Raw genomic sequence first — 22663 nt, forward strand, 5'->3', positions numbered from 1 at the left:
GCCTTGTCAAAATAAGAAAGCATTCCTTCCTTTAGTGTGGAGATGCTGACAAATGATTTGGAAAAAAAACTTGCTTACAAATCCAGTTGCTGTATTCAATTGAGAAGAGGTGATGAGAGGCAAAACGGTGCGGTGCTTTGAAATGACAGGGACAGGCATTTTTGCAGTCCCTTAAAATTCCCCTGCAAAGCTCAATAAAGTTTGATCTACCATCAGTTGAGTTTTCCAAGAGATACAAATTGAGCGTGCTTTCAGTGTTGATGAAACATATAATCCATATATGGTGACTTGACTACCTCTGTTACTATTCACAGAGAAAAATGACTGTGATTAATGACGCTGTAATGTTGGAAGACTTTCTGGTGGTGATGAGTCACGTTTTGGTGTGACTAAGTGACTTTTTCCAGCGTTTCAGCTTGGTGATCGCTTCTATACGTCATTGTTGTGCTCTTTTTCTTTCTTTTTTTTTTTTTTTTACAGCTATAAATAGCCCTTTAGGTACTGAGGCAGATCGTCTAAATTTACAGCTCCTCATAGAGTTGTGCAGATTTGGAGGGTGGGGGGTGATGACTCAGCACCATGTGGACCGCTCTGCTTTGTGCAGGAGTAGGACAGTGGAAATGATGTGGGCAGGGACAGCGTAGAACTGCACGGCCGTCTGGATCTCCCCTCTGAATCTGCTCTCTGGTGTCTGTGCGTGGGTGAAACACACACACATAATTAACACACAATACATTGCACAGTGGCCTCACTTCGCGATTTTGACGATTCTTTCAAGTCAGTTTACAGATGAGGAACTGTGTGAGGAAAATTAAAAAGAAGCTTTTCGTGCTGTACAGACAATCCCTTAAGTGCCTTGTCAGTGTTAATAAAGTGGAGGATATGGAAACACAGGGTTGTGTTTAATGTGTTTCAACGTCAGAGGAGTCATTGCATTCGCAGTGTGTGTGTTTTTAGTGACCCCTTGCTCACAGTGGCAAAGTCATGATGTCAAAAGCAGGAAAGGCAATGCCATTTTATAAATCCCCTTTGTAAATGTGGAGACATTCTGCTAAGAAGACAGTTAATACTGTATTTGCCAAAGAAACAATGTAAATGTAAATGTAAATTTCCCAGAGATTTATTATGGGCAACATGTTGACCTCGTATTGATGTGTGCAGAACTGCAGATCACTAAATTTTGAGCTTGCTTACCTGGTTGGTAAGCTCTTATTGGTTATAAGAGGAAGTAAAAATGCCAGCTTGCTGGCCTTCAGAGGAAAAATTTGAAATTTGATTGATTAAAGAAACAGTCCCGTTACTAATGTACTTTAAGTTACATCAGCCAATACTACTGATTTTGAATTCCCCGGGCAGATCATATTGACTTGGCAACACAGACTGCCGAATCGACAAAAAAAAGAATCATAATACTATATATATATATATATGCAAACGTTTTTCGGGGGGTTTTGTTGGGTTTTTTTTCCTAGGAGAAGATAACATTGACGCGGAAATCACCTGGATGACGTCATGCCTTGGACTTGCTAGATGTCGCACACAGTCACCGTGTGTGGCAGCACTTAGCAGCAGGACGGCATCGGGGACACATACACTAAAAATCTGTCACACTACACACACTCTCATCTAATGTCAACCACACTCAGAAACCACATTTACTAAAAGACGCACCCTGAAAGCAGCGGAGAAGCGTTACAAGTCGCGACTGCGCCTGGGGACCAAAAGTGTGCTGTAGGAGGAAACTCGCCACTTGCGAGACACTTTGCGACTTGGCGGAAGCGGTAAGTCACAATTTTCTCGTGGAACTTGTTCGGAACATAGTGGAGGTACTTTATTGTTGGGACAACACGTTTATTTACAACGTAAAGAGACGCAGCCGTGGGACTTTTCAGTTTCTTCTTTCACTTGTCAAACGAACGCACGACAACAAAACAAATCCCGGTTGGCTTTGGTTGCGAGAGGCGCTTTCGCGTCATCGTTTTCCACTTGGAGTAGAACACCTTCGATGCGAACACTTCTGTATCAACTTATGACAAACGGCCATTTGAACAGTCAATAAAACACATTAAGACGCGAATATTTTCTTTATAAATAACCACTGGCGCCAGCAGGTCGTAGCCTATGGCAACCAAGTCAGTGACGCTAGCTAACTTTGGACAGTAAACTTATTGAGCTCAGGGAACGAAAACAACACATTTTCCCATTAAAATGATGGACGGTACATCAACATTCATTTTTTTCTTTCTTTTTATGATTATTTAATGGGTTTGTTTTGTTGTCAGGATTCGATTAGCTCTGGCGCATGCTTTGCTAAGACTGGAGAAATGTGTTCCGTGTGTGTGAGAATTTATGCAAAGCTGCCTTATTGAAAAGTGTACATTTATGTGCTTGTTATACTTTTCTCATGAATTAACATCTTCTACTATAGCTCATTACTTGTTTTATAAGATTTAGTGTTCATAAGGTTAACGAGAATTCTGGCCCACCCTGTATACAACCAATTATTTGAAAAAAAAAATATATATATCTATATATATATATATATATATATATATATATATATATATATATATATATATGTTTTACTCTCTAGATGATTTTTGTAACGGAGTCAAGTAATAAACTTCACCTTTGACTGAAAGCTACCATGTAAGCCATGTTAGGCGTGAGAGCATTTGAACCAATCGGGCAGGGAATTGTGCACATATGCTCACAATATGTAATCATAAATATTTGCTGTTTTATTGCCAAATAATATTTTCATGCATTTTATGTGTCCCTCAGCAGAAAACATTCCCCACCACCCAAAAATAATTACCTTCGGTTTTTAACCATAGCATCTTTTGACCATCTTGCCTTCTTGTGGTAATAAACATCCCAGATATGTTTTAAATGATCCCTACCTTTGCTTGGAAAAGTCCCACCCCGCCCATCCATTTTGCGTATCATTACACTGTGGATGCTGTTGGAAGCAGTAATACTATCTGCCCGCAGGCAGGGCTGTGTCAATATTAGCTTGTGGTATCCTGAGTAGCTCCGAGGATGCTCTCCGGACATATGCTTAGTGAGTGATCGCCCATGTTCAACATTAACATTCAGTTTTGGGAACCAAAAGCTGTACCCCCAGAAACTTGTGTTAGGTTGTTGTGAGTCACCGCCATGCTGAGAGACACTCTCCCAGCTGAGATGTGATATCGAAAGGCTTTCTGGGACAGAAATGCACACCGTTGTTGATGTGCGGGCAGAACAAATTCTCAGTAGAGAGATTCTTGCTCTGCTGGTTTAGCAGGTTTGCCACCCTGTCAAAAGAGCTGAGCACAGGAGTCAGACTCAATCTATGCATGGAAGTGTAAGTTGCACGGCTGTGTAAGAGCCATTTGTAGTTATTAGCTTCCTGAGGCAAAATGACTTTTAATGACATTTCAGTTCTGGTGCCATCAGTGACACCCATCGTGACAATGGACCCGACTGGGAAGTTGTTGACCTCTGTGTGTGTGCGCACATGTTGCCCGTGGGCAAGGAGAGCGAGTGTGGGACATTAATCTTGCTTAGTTAACGAAGGGAGGGCTTTGACTCTGTCAAGCGGCTCTGCTGAAATTCATTAAAGACTGCTTTGTTCAAGGTTATTAGCGTGTGGTGTTACATGCCACTGCGCTGCAGCAAAAGACTTGATGACTACAGACGTTTTTGTACACTTAACGTTATATTTTGGCTTGTGCCGACAAGGAGCACATTTATGTGGCATTTATTTGTTTGTGAATAATTAGTTATTGTAAGTTGCTTCCAAAATGCTCTCTGTCTCCTATACATTTTCTCGAATGTTTTGAACTATTCAAATTTGCATGATTGAACACTATATGGTTCCTTGGCCTTTACATTTTTTCAAAAGTGCTGACATATACAAAAGGCACAATAACGCACAATTTCCAGCCAGTGAAATTGTAATCACTATTCGACTACTCAGTTGGATTTTTTTTTTTTTTTTTTTTTTTTTTTTTTGTTCCATTGAGCAATGATATCATAATTGTCACGGATGTTTGCTGGTGAAGACACAGCAGGTTATTAACTGTTGTCACGAGAAGGACTGGCACAGCTATATTGTATTTATGTGTCAACTGGTGTTGCTCCATGAAGTCAGTCTGCTCCCTGAACTTTGTTGTCTTTCACTACGCCTCGCACTTCCACTTCCCTGTCTGGTGGCTGCACACAGCAACAGTAAAAGGCCCCAAAAAAATCAATCCCACCCCCGTTCTCCATCAATGAGATCACTTTGAATACAGATTTTGAATATTATTCAGACGGTGGGTCAACCTTAGATCATTTTAAACATACCATAATACTTGACCTGAATTGATAGGGTCTATTACAAAACTTGTAACTATTGAAAGTGCTCTGACGTGTGGCGTTTTGAAAGAATGTCTGTTACCTCCATCACGCATTTCAGCTTTTATGTGGCCTGCTGTTAGTCATGTTTCCATTGACAGCCATAATTCCATAACATGCTACTATGTGTTCTTCTGTCAAGCAAAAAGACTTTCAAGAAGAAATTAACCTTAAGAAATTCTTTTCAAGAATATGTTCTATGCAGGCCCACTTGTCGAAACCTCTGATTAATATTGCGTTTGTGGAATATGAGTATAGCAGTAAAATCTATCAATTTTTAGCCATCTCAGGGGGCGGCCATTTTGTCACTTCTGTCTCCTGAAAATGACATCACAGTTGCTCAGGGCTCAGATAAAGACCAACCATTGCTCAGCTTCAGAAAACAGGTAAGCCGTGATTGGTTGATAGAAAGTGGCAAAATGGATAGCTAAAAACGGCTGGATTTTGCTGCTTAACTCATGCTCCACAAATGCAATTTTAATCAGAATGTCGTGTTTAAACAAGTGAACGCGCAGAGAACGTAATATTGTAAAGAATTTTTGTCGGTGGACTTTATCTTTAAAAGTCTGTTAAAAATGTGAAAACATGAACATTTTCACGTACCCCATCTACCCACGTTCGAAGTCCAAATGCTTGTTAAGGTAGTCATCCAGACACATTAAACCCGCTTTACAATGCGTGTTTTCTTTTTCTTAACGCACAGTGGATAGGGCAGTGCCCTTGTTGTATTCTTGCTTCTTGGGACTGTTTCATTCTCATTGTGCCATTTCATGGAGCACGCTCAGCCGTTTTGCGGAATGGCTAATACCAGGGCTCACCAACATGGGGCCCACGAGCCCCCATTTGAGTTGCCCCTTCCTTCTTCTTCACGTAGATGAATATCCATCCATCCCTCTTCTGTACCATCTTCACAAGGGTCATGGCATTAATTATTAATTAGCAAAATGAAAGGTCATTCAAGCAAAACTGTTACTTTCGAAGTGTGTATCGAACTGGTAGCCCTTCTCATTAATTAGTAACCTAGAGGTAGCTCTCGGTTTTAAAAAGGTTGGCGACCCCGGGCTTATACAGTAACTGACAAATCCAGCCAAACATTCTGCCTAACTTTTTCCTTTGGCAGATTGTGAAGTGCTTTTAGCATCAAAGAAGGAAGCTCTCGTTCTTGTTCCCGTAAAGAATGTTATTTACGGTATGTGCTACTTTGCTTGTGATGGGTCTTCTAGATGAGCGTCTGTCATTATCAAGTCAACCAACCTGTCTGACCGGTTTGGTTAGTGCTCATGTCAAATAACAATATCCACCGATTCAATGCATACCAAACCTTTTATCTTTCTGAACCTGTTATCTGTATTCTGGTACATAGATGTTCCCTGTTCCAGTTTTCTGTTCTTGTTATGAGTTACTTTGTGTTGTTGTGTAAGATATCACAGGGCCCACTGCTGCTTGGAGCAACATGTGTCTGACATTCAAATTCCTGAGAAAAGTTGTTGACTTTGCAGGAACAAACACGCACCATTTAGGAGCAATGTTCTGTCATTAAGTTTTACTTTAATCTGGGGTCCACCAGAATGTTTTCCTGCCCTGCCCCTTCCCCAATTGCATGTACTGTACTCAGTTTTTCCAGTCCCCTTGGGCATACAAAGCTCTCCTTTTTCTCCCCCCCCCCCAAAATAGCAGATATTTATTTTTGCTATTGTTTGTTTAGAATTCAGAAGTAGTCCAACTTTATATTTGTATAACATTTGTGTTGGACTACACTGTGGCTGTGTAAAAGAAGCCACTGTTATGGGAGCGCCTCTCAGCCCCCTTGACCTCTTAGAACAAACTTAAGTGTGTAGGGCCGCGTAGGTGTGCAGCAGCCTTGGTTCACTTCCCCTTGATAGTCCTCTCGCACCGTAATCCTAAACTCAGAATATCCTGGCGACTGCGGGATTTGCCCAATTTGAAGTGGTATTTTCAATTGAAATACTCACAAAAACAACAAAGGAGCACAGAGTGCGCTGTGACGAGTCAGCAATTATGCCTGCTGGAGTTTTGTGGCGACCGACACTGTCTGAAATGTCATTGCCTCTGATAGCGGATTTTATGCTCGAACATCGATTTTCAAATGCAAATTTTGATACTTTAGTCATTCGCGGCACTGTGTTTACAGTATCATATCAGAAAGGAAAGTGGTGCCATCGATTCCGCCCAGCAAAAGAAAGTTCACACATTGGTTACCTATTGACAGGGAGCGATGTGGTGACCCGCCTCTGATCAATGTGGGAGACACTGCAGATGTAATGTCATAAATCACAGATCCGATCCCTTATTGTTGATCGGATTTGGCGAATGAAGACTACAGCTAATCACAAAATTTGCATATAATGCAATTATCGGACAATGTGATATAGCAGTTAGCAATCTGTCTAGTAAATAAAAATAAAAAAAATACCCGAAACGCAAAACTGATTTGAAAAAGTGATGGTCTTTCACGATAAATCACAATCGGAAAATTAACTTGATAGCTAGCTAGCTAGCTAGCGCATTCATCCCATGAGGGAAATTAAGTGAAGTTAAAAGTGAAACTTGTGAAATTACTCAATTTTTCTCACTACTTTCTTCTTTGAGCTCTTAACTTATTTTGGGATTTCCACTCGCTTACTTTTATATATTTTCCGTTTACTATAGCGACGCGGTAGTTTCCCAAGTACTGTGATGACCAGAACACTTCTACTTCCTCTATTGTTCCCATCTAATGTCAATGATGGCCACCTTCCTTCTTTTTTTTTTTTTTTTTGTGACTTGTGCAATGCCTGCGTCTGCCAAATGTAATTGCTGATTTGATGTTTCTCTAGGCGGCTGAGGTGAGCCGTTGCCATGGCGCCCTTCCTGCGCATCGCCTTCAATGCATACGATGTGGGTGAACTGCCTCCTCCTTCGGAACCGCCCATTTGTGCCATCAAGTTGAAGGAATCCGTCAGCACGGGTGTGTGCAGCAAACGCACTGGAAGCGTAACAGCCTCTTGCTTTAGCCACTTGTGTACTCTGGAATCACACACATAAATACTCAGCCTCTGGGTAGCGATGTGCTTTTGGCAGTACGTCAAACTTGTCAATTTATATAAAACTGTATTGCACAAATGTGAATATCAGGAGTTTGGGGGAAAAAAAATACTTGTGCAGCGAGCCAAAGCAATGAGAAATGCCATTGGTGTTTATAATAATTTAGACTGTTCCAACTGTTACTGTTGCACTGGCCATCTCCTGACATGCGTCTCCTAAGTAGAAAATATTGAAGCTATCATATAACTTTTTATTTATTGTATATATCAGGGCTGTAAAACAATTTTCTTCAGGGGCCACATTGTAGTTATGGTTTCCTCTGGATGACTTTCTGAACCCAAGTATGGGCGCCTCATACGTATTACAAAAGGACCTCTAAAAACTGAATAAAATGCACAATCCCTGACCTGGAATCGAACCCAGGCTGCGGTGGTGAGAGTCCACACCACACTCTGTCCCCTCTTTCCAAACCAATCAGTTGGAAGACTACATTTGCTCCTGGAAGTTGGGATGGCTGATTTTTGAAAACCAAAAGGACCTCAAAAAACGGAATAAAATGCACATTCCCTGACCGGGAATCGAACCCGGGCCGCGGCGGTGAGAGCGCCGAATCCTAGCCACTAGACCATCAGGGACTTAGTTTGTTTCCATTGACCACAACGCCACACTCCGTCCCCTCTTTCCAAACCAATAAGGTGGAAGACTACATTTGCTCCTGGAAGTTGGGATGGCTGATTTTTGAAAACCAAAAGGACCTCAAAAAACGGAATAAAATGCACATTCCCTGACCGGGAATCGAACCCGGGCCGCGGCGGTGAGAGCGCCGAATCCTAGCCACTAGACCATCAGGGACTTAGTTTGTTTCCCTCGACCACAACGCCACACTCCGTCCCCTCTTTCGAAACCAATAAGTTGGAAGACTACATTTGCTCCTGGAAGTTGGGATGGCTGATTTTTGAAAACCAAAAGGACCTCAAAAAACGGAACAAAATGCACATTCCCTGACCGGGAATCGAACCCGGGCCGCGGCGGTGAGAGCGCCGAATCCTAGCCACTAGACCACCAGGGACTTAGCTTGTGGCTGTCGAGCTCCACGCCACACTCTGTCCCCTCTTTCGAAACCAATAAGTTGGAAGACTACATTTGCTCCTGGAAGTTGGGATGGCTGGTTTTTGAAAACCAAAAGGACCTCAAAAAACGGAACAAAATGCACATTCCCTGACCGGGAATCGAACCCGGGCCGCGGCGGTGAGAGCGCCGAATCCTAGCCACTAGACCATCAGGGACTTAGTTTGTTTCCATCGACCACAACGCCACACTCCGTCCCCTCTTTCGAAACCAATAAGTTGGAAGACTACATTTGCTCCTGGAAGTTGGGATGGCTGATTTTTGAAAACCAAAAGGACCTCAAAAAACGGAACAAAATGCACATTCCCTGACCGGGAATCGAACCCGGGCCGCGGCGGTGAGAGCGCCGAATCCTAGCCACTAGACCACCAGGGACTTAGCTTGTGGCTGTCGAGCTCCACGCCACACTCTGTCCCCTCTTTCGAAACCAATAAGTTGGAAGACTACATTTGCTCCTGGAAGTTGGGATGGCTGGTTTTTGAAAACCAAAAGGACCTCAAAAAACGGAACAAAATGCACATTCCCTGACCGGGAATCGAACCCGGGCCGCGGCGGTGAGAGCGCCGAATCCTAGCCACTAGACCATCAGGGACTTAGTTTGTTTCCATCGACCACAACGCCACACTCCGTCCCCTCTTTCGAAACCAATAAGTTGGAAGACTACATTTGCTCCTGGAAGTTGGGATGGCTGATTTTTGAAAACCAAAAGGACCTCAAAAAACGGAATAAAATGCACATTCCCTGACCGGGAATGGAACCCGGGCCGCGGCGGTGAGAGCGCCGAATCCTAGCCACTAGACCATCAGGGACTTAGTTTGTTTCCCTCGACCACAACGCCACACTCCGTCCCCTCTTTCGAAACCAATAAGTTGGAAGACTACATTTGCTCCTGGAAGTTGGGATGGCTGATTTTTGAAAACCAAAAGGACCTCAAAAAACGGAACAAAATGCACATTCCCTGACCGGGAATCGAACCCGGGCCGCGGCGGTGAGAGCGCCGAATCCTAGCCACTAGACCACCAGGGACTTAGCTTGTGGCTGTCGAGCTCCACGCCACACTCTGTCCCCTCTTTCGAAACCAATAAATTGGAAGACTACATTTGCTCCTGGAAGTTGGGATGGCTGGTTTTTGAAAACCAAAAGGACCTCAAAAAACGGAACAAAATGCACATTCCCTGACCGGGAATCGAACCCGGGCCGCGGCGGTGAGAGCGCCGAATCCTAGCCACTAGACCATCAGGGACTTAGTTTGTTTCCCTCGACCACAACGCCACACTCCGTCCCCTCTTTCGAAACCAATAAGTTGGAAGACTACATTTGCTCCTGGAAGTTGGGATGGCTGATTTTTGAAAACCAAAAGGATCTCAAAAAACGGAACAAAATGCACATTCCCTGACCGGGAATCGAACCCGGGCCGCGGCGGTGAGAGCGCCGAATCCTAGCCACTAGACCACCAGGGACTTAGCTTGTGGCTGTCGAGCTCCACGCCACACTCTGTCCCCTCTTTCGAAACCAATAAGTTGGAAGACTACATTTGCTCCTGGAAGTTGGGATGGCTGGTTTTTGAAAACCAAAAGGACCTCAAAAAACGGAACAAAATGCACATTTCCTGACCGGGAATCGAACCCGGGCCGCGGCGGTGAGAGCGCCGAATCCTAGCCACTAGACCATCAGGGACTTAGTTTGTTTCCATCGACCACAACGCCACACTCCGTCCCCTCTTTCGAAACCAATAAGTTGGAAGACTACATTTGCTCCTGGAAGTTGGGATGGCTGATTTTTGAAAACCAAAAGGACCTTAAAAAACGGAATAAAATGCACATTCCCTGACCGGGAATCGAACCCGGGCCGCGGCGGTGAGAGCGCCGAATCCTAGCCACTAGACCATCAGGGACTTAGTTTGTTTCCATTGACCACAACGCCACACTCCGTCCCCTCTTTCCAAACCAATAAGGTGGAAGACTACATTTGCTCCTGGAAGTTGGGATGGCTGATTTTTGAAAACCAAAAGGACCTCAAAAAACGGAATAAAATGCACATTCCCTGACCGGGAATCGAACCCGGGCCGCGGCGGTGAGAGCGCCGAATCCTAGCCACTAGACCATCAGGGACTTAGTTTGTTTCCATCGACCACAACGCCACACTCCGTCCCCTCTTTCGAAACCAATAAGTTGGAAGACTACATTTGCTCCTGGAAGTTGGGATGGCTGATTTTTGAAAACCAAAAGGACCTCAAAAAACGGAACAAAATGCACATTCCCTGACCGGGAATCGAACCCGGGCCGCGGCGGTGAGAGCGCCGAATCCTAGCCACTAGACCACCAGGGACTTAGCTTGTGGCTGTCGAGCTCCACGCCACACTCTGTCCCCTCTTTCGAAACCAATAAGTTGGAAGACTACATTTGCTCCTGGAAGTTGGGATGGCTGGTTTTTGAAAACCAAAAGGACCTCAAAAAACGGAACAAAATGCACATTCCCTGACCGGGAATTGAACCCGGGCCGCGGCGGTGAGAGCGCCGAATCCTAGCCACTAGACCATCAGGGACTTAGTTTGTTTCCATCGACCACAACGCCACACTCCGTCCCCTCTTTCGAAACCAATAAGTTGGAAGACTACATTTGCTCCTGGAAGTTGGGATGGCAGATTTTTGAAAACCAAAAGGACCTCAAAAAACGCAATAAAATGCACATTCCCTGACCGGGAATCGAACCCGGGCCGCGGCGGTGAGAGCGCCGAATCCTAGCCACTAGACCATCAGGGACTTAGTTTGTTTCCATTGACCACAACGCCACACTCCGTCCCCTCTTTCCAAACCAATAAGGTGGAAGACTACATTTGCTCCTGGAAGTTGGGATGGCTGATTTTTGAAAACCAAAAGGACCTCAAAAAACGGAATAAAATGCACATTCCCTGACCGGGAATTGAACCCGGGCCGCTGCGGTGAGAGCGCCGAATCCTAGCCACTAGACCATCAGGGAGCTATTTCGAGTTCAACAAACTCCACGCCACACTCTGTCCCCTCTTTCGAAACCAATAAGTTGGAAGACTACATTTGCTCCTGGAAGTTGGGATGGCTGATTTTTGAAAACCAAAAGGACCTCAAAAAATGGAATAAAAATCACATTCCCTGACCGGGAATCGAACCCGGGCCGCGGCGGTGAGAGCGCCGAATCCTAGCCACTAGACCATCAGGGAGTTATTTCGAGTTCAACAAACTCCACGCCACACTCTGTCCCCTCTTTCGAAACCAATAAGTTGGAAGACTACATTTGCTCCTGGAAGTTGGGATGGCTGATTTTTGAAAACCAAAAGGACCTCAAAAAACGGAATAAAAATCACATTCCCTGACCGGGAATCGAACCCGGGCCGCGGCGGTGAGAGCGCCGAATCCTAGCCACTAGACCATCAGGGAGTTATTTCGAGTTCAACAAACTCCACGCCACACTCTGTCCCCTCTTTCGAAACCAATAAGTTGGAAGACTACATTTGCTCCTGGAAGTTGGGATGGCTGATTTTTGAAAACCAAAAGGACCTCAAAAAACGGAATAAAAATCACATTCCCTGACCGGGAATCGAACCCGGGCCGCGGCGGTGAGAGCGCCGAATCCTAGCCACTAGACCATCAGGGAGTTATCTCGAGTTCAACAAACTCCACGCCACACTCTGTCCCCTCTTTCCAAACCAAAAAGTTGGAAGACTACATTTGCTCCTGGAAGTTGGGATGGCTGATTTTTGAAAACCAAAAGGACCTCAAAAAACGGAACAAAATGCACATTCCCTGACCGGGAATCGAACCCGGGCCGCGGCGGTGAGAGCGCCGAATCCTAGCCACTAGACCATCAGGGAGTTATTTCGAGTTCAACAAACTCCACGCCACACTCTGTCCCCTCTTTCCAAACCAATAAGTTGGAAGACTACATTTGCTGAAAGGGGGTTCACGCTTTAAATCACATCGTTACGTTGTTGTGTTCATGTTTTTCTCACTCTTTTTCCGCAGAGCGAGGAAAGACATTGATTCAGAAGAAGCCCACAATATATCCATCGTGGACGTCGACTTTTGATGCTCATATCAACGAGGGCCGTGTTCTCGAAGTTGTTCTCATGCAGAGTGCCGAGGAGGCCTTGGCCAAGGCTTCTGTCGGCATGTCTGTGCTCGCAGAACGCTGTAAGAAGTCCAAGCCCAACGGGCGTGCTGAGTTCTGGGTGGACTTGATCCCTTCTGGGAAGGTCCAAATTGCTGTACAGTATTTCCTGGAGGACAGTGATGCAGGTAAGACAGCCACATCTTAATTGTGTAAATTCAGATGAGCAATATTGAGCAAGCAACATTCTGCAATTTAATAATTCAACACTTTGAGAGAATTAGCAAATGCTCTACTGTTGTTGTCCAAATCATGGGGACAGATGGAGGGGTTACAACACCCCCTTTGTGAAGCCATCCCCAGTCTCCTCTCATATGGCGCCCAGGAATTACTGTACAGCCCTGGTTACGCCCTCTACTGGCACCAAAATAGACTTTCGTTTGCATTATAAGGCAAACTTGCAGTCATGCCAAGCGCCGTGTTACACTGTTGCGCAGTGAAAGAAAATTTTTAGAATGCAGAGCTCGATACTCTGTAAAAGAGTTCAAATGCAGGAGAGAACGTATGTATTTTGTAATGTTACTCGACCCTTCCCTTCATTTACTGTCATTTAGCTTGTGGAGCTGCCGTTGACAATAAACTGCCTACAGAGCGATTTGTAGTCAAACTGTAAATGCCGACTTAATCTTTTCTGATATGAGCTTGCAGGGTGTGTTATGTGGTGCAACCATCATTCAGGGTCATGTTGAGAACATGACCCCATTCCCCGCTGGCTTTAGATTTGATGTCCAAAATACAATTTATACTTGTCATTTTTGGCGGCATTCTCTTGACCCTTGAGAGGTTTGCAACAGTTTCAGCATTTGCAATTTTAGGTCTTTTATTACGGGCTTGACACTTTCCGAGTTGTTGTTTTAGATAAGCATGCTAAACGCTTAGCTGGAACATTATAACCCCTTCAGAAAGATTAGTATACTTGTTTCCAGGCAGATTCTCTGGGCGAAGGCCTGGGGGTGGGGTGGACTCCATACTTTATCAGCTCTCTGCCATGCACGCCGCGTTTCCTGAAAAGCATCCCTGAGTTTTTTTTCTCCTTCTCTCTCTCTCATCTCTCGGCTTTCTTGGCTCAATCCACTGAAGCGCTGTCCAAACACAAGCAGCTGTCACTCGAAGGCAAAGAGGAAAATTAGTTTCTATCTCTTTTTTTTTTTTTACGTCTTTGCACTTCTCAGTCTAATCAGCGGTCTCTTTAAGGCAACTCTTTTTTCCTACAAAGCGCTCCCATTCACCCGCCCACTCTCCTTATCGCTTTAATTTCTGCCTGCTTTGTTTACCTCTCTCACGCCTCTTTCACCGTCTTCTCCAACTGACTTTTGACCCCACGCACTTGACTTGCGTCAGCTGCTTGTTCACAGTTGAATTCCTCTGTGTTCACCCTCCATTTACGTGACGTGACCGAGGCCTTCGTCCTTTTGTAACTGAGGCTTTTGACTCGAATTCCGAGCGCATTGAATCATAAAACATAAATAAATGTCACGGATGGGTTAAGAAAAAAAAAACGGTGCTTAAATTGATATAGTCGGTGTTTTCAACACACTAAGTTACATACGTACAGTATTTGTATGTGCTTCCTTGTTACGGAAAGTAATTGAATCACCCAGCAAACAATAACATAAAACAATAGTTTGTATAATTTGTGCATTGTAAAGTCATTAGCAACATAAGGGGAACAATATCCATATTGTAATTCACTCTCAGTACGATACAATGCAGTTTTATACCACTGCAATGTACGAGCACAAAAACAAATACCTCTCCGCCACATTGCTCTGGATCTCGTTAGATTTTGATGTTGTATCTTATATTTTGGCCAGTAGGTCTATATATATAAACAGACATGTTTGCTTAATCACCTGCAAATTTTCCAATTTATTTAATTACCGATCGCTCTTTTGCTTCAGTGCCAAACATGTCGTCTGTGCGGGTTGCTCCCGAGGATGGACTCACCACCCTGAACAAGAGGAGGGGAGCGTTCAAGCAGCCCAAGCTTCACGTCATCAAGAACCACGAGTTTGCTGCCACTTTCTTCCACCAGCCTACCTTCTGCTCTGTGTGCAGAGAATTTCTCTGGTGAGTCCAGCCTAAAACACAAACAGAAAGAAACAACAACGGAGAATTTTATTGCCACAAGATTGAGTCATGAGGGGAATCCACCAGGTCTTGTTGCATTCCAGCTGCCGTAAGTCAGCAGCACTTAACCCGATGACTAAATATCCCTCTTAGCTCCTTGAGCGCATTATCAAATTTCAATTTTTTTCCAGCAACTCTTCTTTTCGCCGTTTTGTCTTATTCTCGGGATTATGAAGGTAAAATGTCTTCTCTTAATTGAAGATGCGAAACATATCGGGATTAATGGACCTTCTTGACGCCTATTGTGCCAAGACGGTCCATTTTTCACTAACATGCTCACTTTGTGTTTTTCACTCTGAAACGATTTTGTTGTTGTTGTTTTTTTCCATTCAGGGGACTCAAAAAGCAAGGCTACAAGTGCAGACGTGAGTTTTTTTCCCCAGTATTATTCATCACAATAGGAGACTTGATGATTTTTAAAAAAATAATTGACTTCACATTACCTTCAAATTTTGACACAATATTTTGTTCTTGTGGTCCGCTGATAGTGTAGTGGTACACACGCCCGAGTTGTGTGCGGGCAGCGTGGGATCGATTCCCGCTCAGTGACAGTGTCTATGTGTGCCCTGCGACTGGCTGGCGACCAGTTCGGGGTGTAATCTGCCTTCGCCCATTGACGGCTGGGATAGGCTCCAGCAACTCCCCGCGACCCTATATAGGATAAGCGGTTTAGAAGATGACATGACATGACATTTTGTTCTTGTATTCCACCCAGAATGCAATGCAGCAATTCACAAGAAATGCATCGAAAAGATTATTGGCCGGTGCACAGGAACTGCAGCAAACAGTCGTGACACGATGGTGAGTTGTGAATTTAGTTTAGGGGCTTAAGTTATACATTTGTATTTATATCTACACGAAAAATAATAATAACATCTACATTTATATTTATATATACAAAAAAAATAATGGTAATGAGACCCCAAACAAATGCAACATTTTGTTGTGAGACTTTCTTGAAATGATCTGATTGTAGCATTCAGTGGATGTAATGAATAACCATGATTATACTGTGTCCGTGTATAGTTCCAGAAAGAGCGCTTCAAGATTGATATGCCGCATCGCTTCAAGTACAATAACTACAGAGGCCCCACATTCTGTGACCACTGTGGCAGCCTGCTGTGGGGTCTTTACAGGCAAGGCCTTAAATGTGAAGGTGCGACCAGTCAATACTTGTTTGGCAGTATTTTGACAGAAAATAATGACTTGAACTAGTCACATTTTCCTCCACAGTCGCAACTTCAATAATCTGTCATTTGTGTTTCCCACATCAGATTGTGGCATGAACGTTCATAGTTATTGCCAGAAAAAAGTGGGCAATCTGTGTGGGATCAACCAGAAGCTGCTGGCTGAAGCGCTCTTGCAGGTCTCGCAGGTTTGTACCACACAACATTTAACCAGATTGTTAATTGTGACATGTATGCAGTAGTGTTATCTTATCCTCTGATAGAGGATGAATCGTGTAAAATGTAAATCTGAATCGTGAATGCACACAATAGCTAATATATAAGGATTCGATTTTTTCGATTAGTATCATCTCTTTGGACAGGTCCATTTCACACTAGATTATACAAACGTGCCAAAGTCGGACCGTACTACAGAGTGCAATGAGTAGAATCAAGCAACTTGGTCAATGTCAACTCTGACTTGGCCAATCAGACGACCAGCAAGAGTGCTGTTATATACCACATTTAGTCATAAAACATCTTTCCCTGACCGGGAATTGAACCCCGGCAGTGAGAGCGCTGAATCTTAGCCACTCTAGGACAGAATGATGGAAAATAGGATGATCAAATCACTAGTGGCAGTACATGACAAGTATTTTACATCCTAGAAATCCCTGAAGAAGTCTGATACCTCCAGTACAGCAGATATTGGAATCTACCAAGACATCCGCGCAGCAGCAGACCCTGCTGGTGAGATGTTGTCATTGCAGTTAAACGTTCAAATGTGTTTTAGATTCAATTTGAAGTCAGTTTTTGGGTGTTCAAGTTTGTATGTTTCTCTTTTTTTTTTTTTTTTTGAGTACAGCTTTTTATAATTGTGTATTCACTCTCATGTGCAAACTCTTGCAGCTGATAAGAATGGCAAAGTGGGCGACAGCTCAAGCTCAGTCGTACCTTCTGTGAAGCGGTCACACCTCACCGTCAACCACCTGGTCTTCCACAAGGTTCTGGGTAAAGGCAGCTTTGGCAAGGTGGGTGGGCTTTGTAGTCCATTATCAGTGAGGCCTTAATAAACTCAAAATGGAGAACTGCTTCCGCTCGCTGTACGTGCAATGTTACAACGCTCCTCTAATCTCACTTGTTTATAACGCTTGACTCGTCAGGTGCTGTTGGCTGAGCTAAAGGGCCAGGACCAGTACTACGCTGTGAAGGTTCTCAAGAAGGATGTGGTTCTCATGGATGATGACATAGAGTGCACCATGGTGGAGAAGAGAGTCCTTGCCCTTGCCTGGGAGAACCCGTTCCTCACACATCTTTATTCCACCTTCCAGTCTAAAGTGAGCAACTCAAAGCATGGAATCTGACATCCTCCCAGCACCGCGGTTGTCTCACACGCCAAGACGACCAGCAGAGTGCTGCTTCAGCTGTCGTTATTTAAACCTCTGCACACGCTTAATGCAACAATAAGATGATAACGGTCATGCTGTTTACACAGGAGCACCTCTTCTTTGTGATGGAGTATCTCAATGGTGGCGACTTGATGTTCCACATCCAAGACAAAGGCCGCTTCGATCTAGCCCGGGCCACGTAAGTGCACCCAGTGGGAATCGATGATTATCTGCTATCGTTGTTCAAACTGTAGAATTGTTTATGATTGTGGTTGTTCTGCGTTGCAACCTTCAGATTCTACGCCGCTGAGATCATAGTGGGACTGCAATTCCTCCACGCAAAAGGAATTATCTACAGGTAAGAGCTTGTCGCGGGGCATAATCAATCAAATGAATCTTTAAAGGGGAGGCAACCTAAACATATTTTTTTCAAGAATATCTTCTATGCAAGTCCACTAGTTGAAACGAGGCATTCTGATAACTATTGCGTTTGTGGAATAAGAGTTAATCCGCCCCTTTTTAGCCATCTCAGGGGGCGGCCATTTTGTCACTTCTATTGACTGAAAATGACATCACAACTGCTCAGGGCTCAAGTAACCAATCACAGCTCACCTGTTTTCTGAAGCTGAGCCTTGATTGGTCGTTACCTGAGCCCTGAGCAGTTGCGATGTCATTTTCAGTTGACAGAAGTGACAAAATGGCCGCCCCTGAGATGGCTAAAAACGGGTAGATTTTGCTGCTTAACTCATATTCCAGAAATGCAATATTGATCAGAATGCCGTATTTCAAAAGTGGGCCTGCAGGGAACATATTTTTTAAAAAAATGTCTTTGGGTTGATTTCCACTTTATCACCAACCTGGACCATCTCAAATTTGGATGTTAGACGATAGGATTTGAACATAGGTTTAATATAAACGGGTATTATAATATTATGACCAACTTGGACCATCTCAAATTTGGATGTTAGACGATAGGATTTGAACATAGGTTTAATATAAACGGGTATTATAATAATCCACAGGGATCTGAAGCTGGATAACGTGATGCTGGACAAGGACGGGCACATCAAAATTGCAGACTTTGGCATGTGTAAGGAGAATGTGTTTGGAGATGCCCGAGCCTCCACCTTCTGTGGGACACCGGACTATATTGCACCTGAGGTATTGAATCTTGCAATCTAGATTAAGGGTTAAGAAAATGATTTTTTTTCCACAGAGCCAATAATACAGCCTTTTACATGATCAATAGTTCTGTCATGGTTGTTGGCATCAGTGTTTTTTCATCATGTTTAACCAATCATCAGGTTTTTTTTTCCATTATTTTTTTGGTTGTTTTTTTGGTTGACTTATTGTAAATAAGAAAATTTTAAAAATGTGACCAAAAAATCTACAAATAGGCACTCGTCCAATCACATTGGAAATCGACTTCCTTGCTTCTAAAATCTCTTGCATCTCTCACGGCAGATTCTCTTAGGACAGAAGTATACCTTCTCCGTGGACTGGTGGTCTTTTGGTGTGCTGGTCTATGAAATGCTGATTGGCCAGTCACCGTTCCAAGGCGACGATGAGGATGAGCTGTTTGAGTCCATCCGGTCGGACACCCCTCATTACCCTCGCTGGATCATCAAGGAGGCCAAGAAATTGCTTGAACTGGTGATTATGCATGTTCTCTTGAAATGCGCTTTGTGCGCAAGTGGCGCAATTCAGAGTTTCTGGGGAAAAAAATGTACCACAAAAGACTAACAGAGAAGCTTTTCCCACAAAAAGGTATATTCATCGGGAAAGCATGAGTCAGTTTACTTCATTTTAGTTTGTTATACAAGAGTAACATATCGTCGCTGTCCTGTGAAAAAGACTTATGTCCAATTTGGGGGAAAAAAAATAATTTTCTCGTTAATGCGATGTCTGTAATGCGGGAACACCCTTCACGTAAAAATAAGAAAATTGAAAAAAGTGTTTTTCACATGAGAGCAACGATATGTTCATGCGTGTATGACATTCATTTTAAAGGTGACTTAAAACATTGATTTTACACTTAAAGCGCAAGTCAACCCAAACATATTTTTTTCAAGAATATGTTCTCAGCAGGCCCACTAGTTGAAACACGGCATTCTGATTAATTTTGCCTTTGTGGAATATAAATTTAGCAGCAAAATGCACTTGTTTTTAGCCATCTCTGGGGGCAGCCATTTTGTCTTCTGTGGACTGAAAATGACGTCACAACTGCTCACAACGACCAATCACGGCTGACCTGTTTTCCGAATCCGAGCCGTGATTGGTCGTTGTGTGCGGTTGTGATGTCATTTTCAGTCGACAGAAGTGACAAAATGGCCGCCCCCAGAGATGGCTAAAAACGAGTGGATGAACACTTATTCCGCAAATGCAATATTTATCAGAATGCCCTGTTTCAACTAGTGGCCTTGCATAGAACATATTCTTGAAAAAAAAAAAATGTTTGCGTTGACTTACGCTTTAATAAAGGTTTTATGGTGTCAACGTTTGTGAGCCTCGAACAAGTTCATACAAGTATCACTAAATGTATTGTGTTTGACTTTGGAGGTTCCACTGGCCAGGTTATGACTTGCAGACAGGTGACAAATACAAATTGGAAAAAGTTGGACACGTTTGAATATGAAAATAATGCAAAACTTATGCAACACCTCCAAGATGGTGAACAATTCTTTAGCCTCTTTTCTGGTCTTGTGGCCCCGGCCCGTGATGATCTGTAATGTTCCCGAGGGCTGTTTTGCCTTTAAGTCTAAACAATATCCTTTTTTTTTTTTTTTTTTTTTTTTTTACCTCCTATCATTTTTGCAGTTGTTTGAGCGAGATCCCACTCGCAGACTCGGCGCGGTGGGTGACATCCGTGCGCAGCCCTTCTTCAAAAGTATTAACTGGTACGCTCTGGAGAGGAGAGAAGTGGAGCCTCCTTTCAAGCCCAAAGTGGTGAGAAACCATTCCGCTGTTCTGACTCATTTTGTGCTGCCCAAAACACAGTGTTGTAAATATGTCGAGCTGTTTTATGGCATTGGCGTGTACTCGTACCCTCCACACACTATTGTCACGGTAACTGAAATCCTGCCCTCCACAGAAATCCCCAAGCGACTGCAGCAACTTCGACAGAGAGTTCCTGAGCGAAAAGCCGCGACTCTCCCACGCCGACAAGAACCTCATCGACTCCATGGATCAGTCAGCATTTTCTGGCTTTTCCTTTGTCAATCCCAAACTGGAACATCTGATAAGAAAATGAAAAGACAAACTGGCTGCACTGGCACCTCGGTCACTGACTTGCACTCTCTTATAGGCTCTTGCCTATTTTCTTTTTATCTTCATGGTTGAATTTTACTGAATACCTCTATCACAGGATAACAAAACACTCTTTACGTGTAATTAAGGGATGTACGTCACATACCATTGGAACTGTAATCAAAACCAAAGTTGCTTTTTTTTTTTACATTTGCGTTATTGTTTTAACCATGCAATCACGTCTAACCCAATCATCGATGCACTGTAACTTGAAATTGACATTCAAAAACCAAAGCAGACAAATAGTCACACTCGTCATTTCTACAACATCCTAGTTAAATAATCGCACCACTCTCCACAGCCATAATGGATAACAATAATGAATTCAATCGCTTGTCACATCCTTACTTCCTGCACTGACTTTAATACTGGAGATGCTGTATGCAAGCCGCACACTGTAAATAGACAAATGTCCTAAAAAGGAAAAAAGATTAATTTATTCTTTGTCAGTTTTCAGCTGTGTTAAACCTGCACACTTAGAACTATAAAATCATTGTTGGAGAAATAGTATGGTACTACCTGTAGGCAAAATAGTTGTAGTTTTGTGTTGGAATGAGCATTTAAAGTAGATCATTTGGAGCTTAACATGAAGCAGATGTGGACGTCACTGTGCTTCCCTTTGAGTTATAGTTGTACTTTTTTAAATCATACGTTTACATCTGATCATAAATAAACATTTCTTGTATCCATCCATTCTCTGCTGCGCATTTTCTCATTCACTCAGGTGGGGTGCAAGCTGGATTGCTCGCAGCTTGCCTGTCAATCACAGGGCACAATCTGAAGTCATTTTTTGAAGGTGGTGGGAAGTAACAAAGTAACCAATATTGAAAATAGATATAAATATGTCATACTTACTTTGTAAAAACAGGCTTGTAACTTCCTTTGAATCTGACAACACGACATAGAAAAAGATGTAAATAGAGAGAGGTAAAGTCAGCGGTTGAGTTTTCGATTGAGACTTTGGGGGAGGGCCTATGGTAAAAGGCGAACAAGGGCACATGGTATGATGAATGATTTGTGCTGAATGTATTGTCTTTGTTGCCAACTTAAAGCCAAAAGATTCTGGCATTCCAAAATTTGCCTCCTCCTCTGAAACACGCAAACACAGGTAACGTGTGTTTTTCTGTGGCTATCATGCTCTGATGATGCCCCAGGGGTTCATTGTATGGCAGACACGTGCGCTCTGCTGCCCCCCAGTGGTCAGGTGCTGTGACTGCACCCACCGGTTCAATGTGAAGTCGATGACAGGCGAGCAGACATTCCTGCAGTGACCCGTTCGCTGTCTTCGGCAAACTCCCATCGTCTGGCTTTGCAGGTGGAAACGAAAATAAATGGCCATGTGAGTGAGCACGATCAGCCACACTTTACAAACACGAGTTCATCCGTATTTGCACGCATCCTTTTTTTTTTCCAAATGGAAGTTGTCACTAACAAATGTCAGGTGACGACACCCCCGCCCCTCCATAAAAAAATCCACATTCCTTTTGCATTAAAATGGCAGTCCAAATCACTGCCCCTCGTAGTAGTTTTCACGAAAACACTTTCCACTGAATGAATGAGTGAATTTGGAAATAAATTCTTCAAGGCTCTGCCATTGTTTGTGCCGTGTTGGTGCAAGATCGAATCGTTTTGCTGCAGTAGCTCGAATTTATGTCAGTCTTGCGCTTCCGTCACAGCGCACAATAATTGCGATATGTATTTTTGTCCCTTTTATTTGTAACAGGCATCCAAAAGGGTTTTTCTATTGTGGAGGATCGGGAGGCAGCGAAGCTTGCCTTGCGTGGTCCAAGTGAGCGACAAAACCTGTTTCCGCGGTAATCATACACACATGAACCTAATATGCATTTCATGTCTGTAGTGAACAAAGAAAGTCAATTTTGTGACGCAGAACGGGTGAACTTGGAGCATTAGCGGCGTCAGTGCACATTTCCAGCAGTTTCTCCCCTCCCGCACGCCTGTTCTCTGTCCTCCTCC

The 22663-nt window shown here is 43.6% G+C and overlaps 1 protein-coding gene and 21 non-coding genes across 22 annotated transcripts; 1 reads left to right on the plus strand and 21 right to left on the minus strand.

The window, feature by feature from the left end:
• The first annotated feature begins 1514 nt into the window (after window positions 1-1514).
• On the plus strand, window positions 1515-21378 carry LOC147142607 (protein kinase C delta type-like). The gene is made up of 17 exons (XM_086039936.1): window positions 1515-1781; window positions 7221-7351; window positions 12555-12827; window positions 14601-14769; window positions 15163-15194; window positions 15545-15630; window positions 15856-15985; window positions 16104-16204; window positions 16664-16745; window positions 16905-17026; window positions 17159-17332; window positions 17491-17582; window positions 17679-17741; window positions 18406-18544; window positions 18848-19036; window positions 20201-20329; window positions 20475-21378. The coding sequence occupies exons 2-17, from the start codon at window positions 7243-7245 to the stop codon at window positions 20631-20633; spliced, it is 2049 nt and encodes a 682-aa protein (XP_085896062.1). The 5' UTR covers window positions 1515-1781; window positions 7221-7242; the 3' UTR covers window positions 20634-21378.
• Window positions 7992-8063, minus strand: trnae-cuc (transfer RNA glutamic acid (anticodon CUC)). The gene has a single exon. It is a non-coding gene; the product is annotated as a tRNA-Glu (tRNA).
• Window positions 8209-8280, minus strand: trnae-cuc (transfer RNA glutamic acid (anticodon CUC)). The gene has a single exon. It is a non-coding gene; the product is annotated as a tRNA-Glu (tRNA).
• On the minus strand, window positions 8426-8497 carry trnae-cuc (transfer RNA glutamic acid (anticodon CUC)). The gene has a single exon. It is a non-coding gene; the product is annotated as a tRNA-Glu (tRNA).
• trnae-cuc (transfer RNA glutamic acid (anticodon CUC)) lies at window positions 8643-8714 on the minus strand. Its single transcript has one exon. It is a non-coding gene; the product is annotated as a tRNA-Glu (tRNA).
• On the minus strand, window positions 8860-8931 carry trnae-cuc (transfer RNA glutamic acid (anticodon CUC)). Its single transcript has one exon. It is a non-coding gene; the product is annotated as a tRNA-Glu (tRNA).
• Window positions 9077-9148, minus strand: trnae-cuc (transfer RNA glutamic acid (anticodon CUC)). The gene has a single exon. It is a non-coding gene; the product is annotated as a tRNA-Glu (tRNA).
• trnae-cuc (transfer RNA glutamic acid (anticodon CUC)) lies at window positions 9294-9365 on the minus strand. The gene has a single exon. It is a non-coding gene; the product is annotated as a tRNA-Glu (tRNA).
• On the minus strand, window positions 9511-9582 carry trnae-cuc (transfer RNA glutamic acid (anticodon CUC)). The gene has a single exon. It is a non-coding gene; the product is annotated as a tRNA-Glu (tRNA).
• trnae-cuc (transfer RNA glutamic acid (anticodon CUC)) lies at window positions 9728-9799 on the minus strand. The gene has a single exon. It is a non-coding gene; the product is annotated as a tRNA-Glu (tRNA).
• trnae-cuc (transfer RNA glutamic acid (anticodon CUC)) lies at window positions 9945-10016 on the minus strand. Its single transcript has one exon. It is a non-coding gene; the product is annotated as a tRNA-Glu (tRNA).
• On the minus strand, window positions 10162-10233 carry trnae-cuc (transfer RNA glutamic acid (anticodon CUC)). The gene has a single exon. It is a non-coding gene; the product is annotated as a tRNA-Glu (tRNA).
• Window positions 10379-10450, minus strand: trnae-cuc (transfer RNA glutamic acid (anticodon CUC)). Its single transcript has one exon. It is a non-coding gene; the product is annotated as a tRNA-Glu (tRNA).
• Window positions 10596-10667, minus strand: trnae-cuc (transfer RNA glutamic acid (anticodon CUC)). Its single transcript has one exon. It is a non-coding gene; the product is annotated as a tRNA-Glu (tRNA).
• Window positions 10813-10884, minus strand: trnae-cuc (transfer RNA glutamic acid (anticodon CUC)). The gene has a single exon. It is a non-coding gene; the product is annotated as a tRNA-Glu (tRNA).
• Window positions 11030-11101, minus strand: trnae-cuc (transfer RNA glutamic acid (anticodon CUC)). The gene has a single exon. It is a non-coding gene; the product is annotated as a tRNA-Glu (tRNA).
• Window positions 11247-11318, minus strand: trnae-cuc (transfer RNA glutamic acid (anticodon CUC)). Its single transcript has one exon. It is a non-coding gene; the product is annotated as a tRNA-Glu (tRNA).
• Window positions 11464-11535, minus strand: trnae-cuc (transfer RNA glutamic acid (anticodon CUC)). Its single transcript has one exon. It is a non-coding gene; the product is annotated as a tRNA-Glu (tRNA).
• trnae-cuc (transfer RNA glutamic acid (anticodon CUC)) lies at window positions 11681-11752 on the minus strand. Its single transcript has one exon. It is a non-coding gene; the product is annotated as a tRNA-Glu (tRNA).
• trnae-cuc (transfer RNA glutamic acid (anticodon CUC)) lies at window positions 11898-11969 on the minus strand. The gene has a single exon. It is a non-coding gene; the product is annotated as a tRNA-Glu (tRNA).
• Window positions 12115-12186, minus strand: trnae-cuc (transfer RNA glutamic acid (anticodon CUC)). Its single transcript has one exon. It is a non-coding gene; the product is annotated as a tRNA-Glu (tRNA).
• Window positions 12332-12403, minus strand: trnae-cuc (transfer RNA glutamic acid (anticodon CUC)). Its single transcript has one exon. It is a non-coding gene; the product is annotated as a tRNA-Glu (tRNA).
• Window positions 21379-22663: the final 1285 nt, after the last annotated feature.

Source organism: Filicampus tigris, chromosome 9 (genome assembly GCF_054856515.1).
Source record: "Filicampus tigris isolate MCC_2025a chromosome 9, RoL_Ftig_1.0, whole genome shotgun sequence".
Lineage (NCBI taxonomy): Eukaryota > Metazoa > Chordata > Actinopteri > Syngnathiformes > Syngnathidae > Filicampus > Filicampus tigris.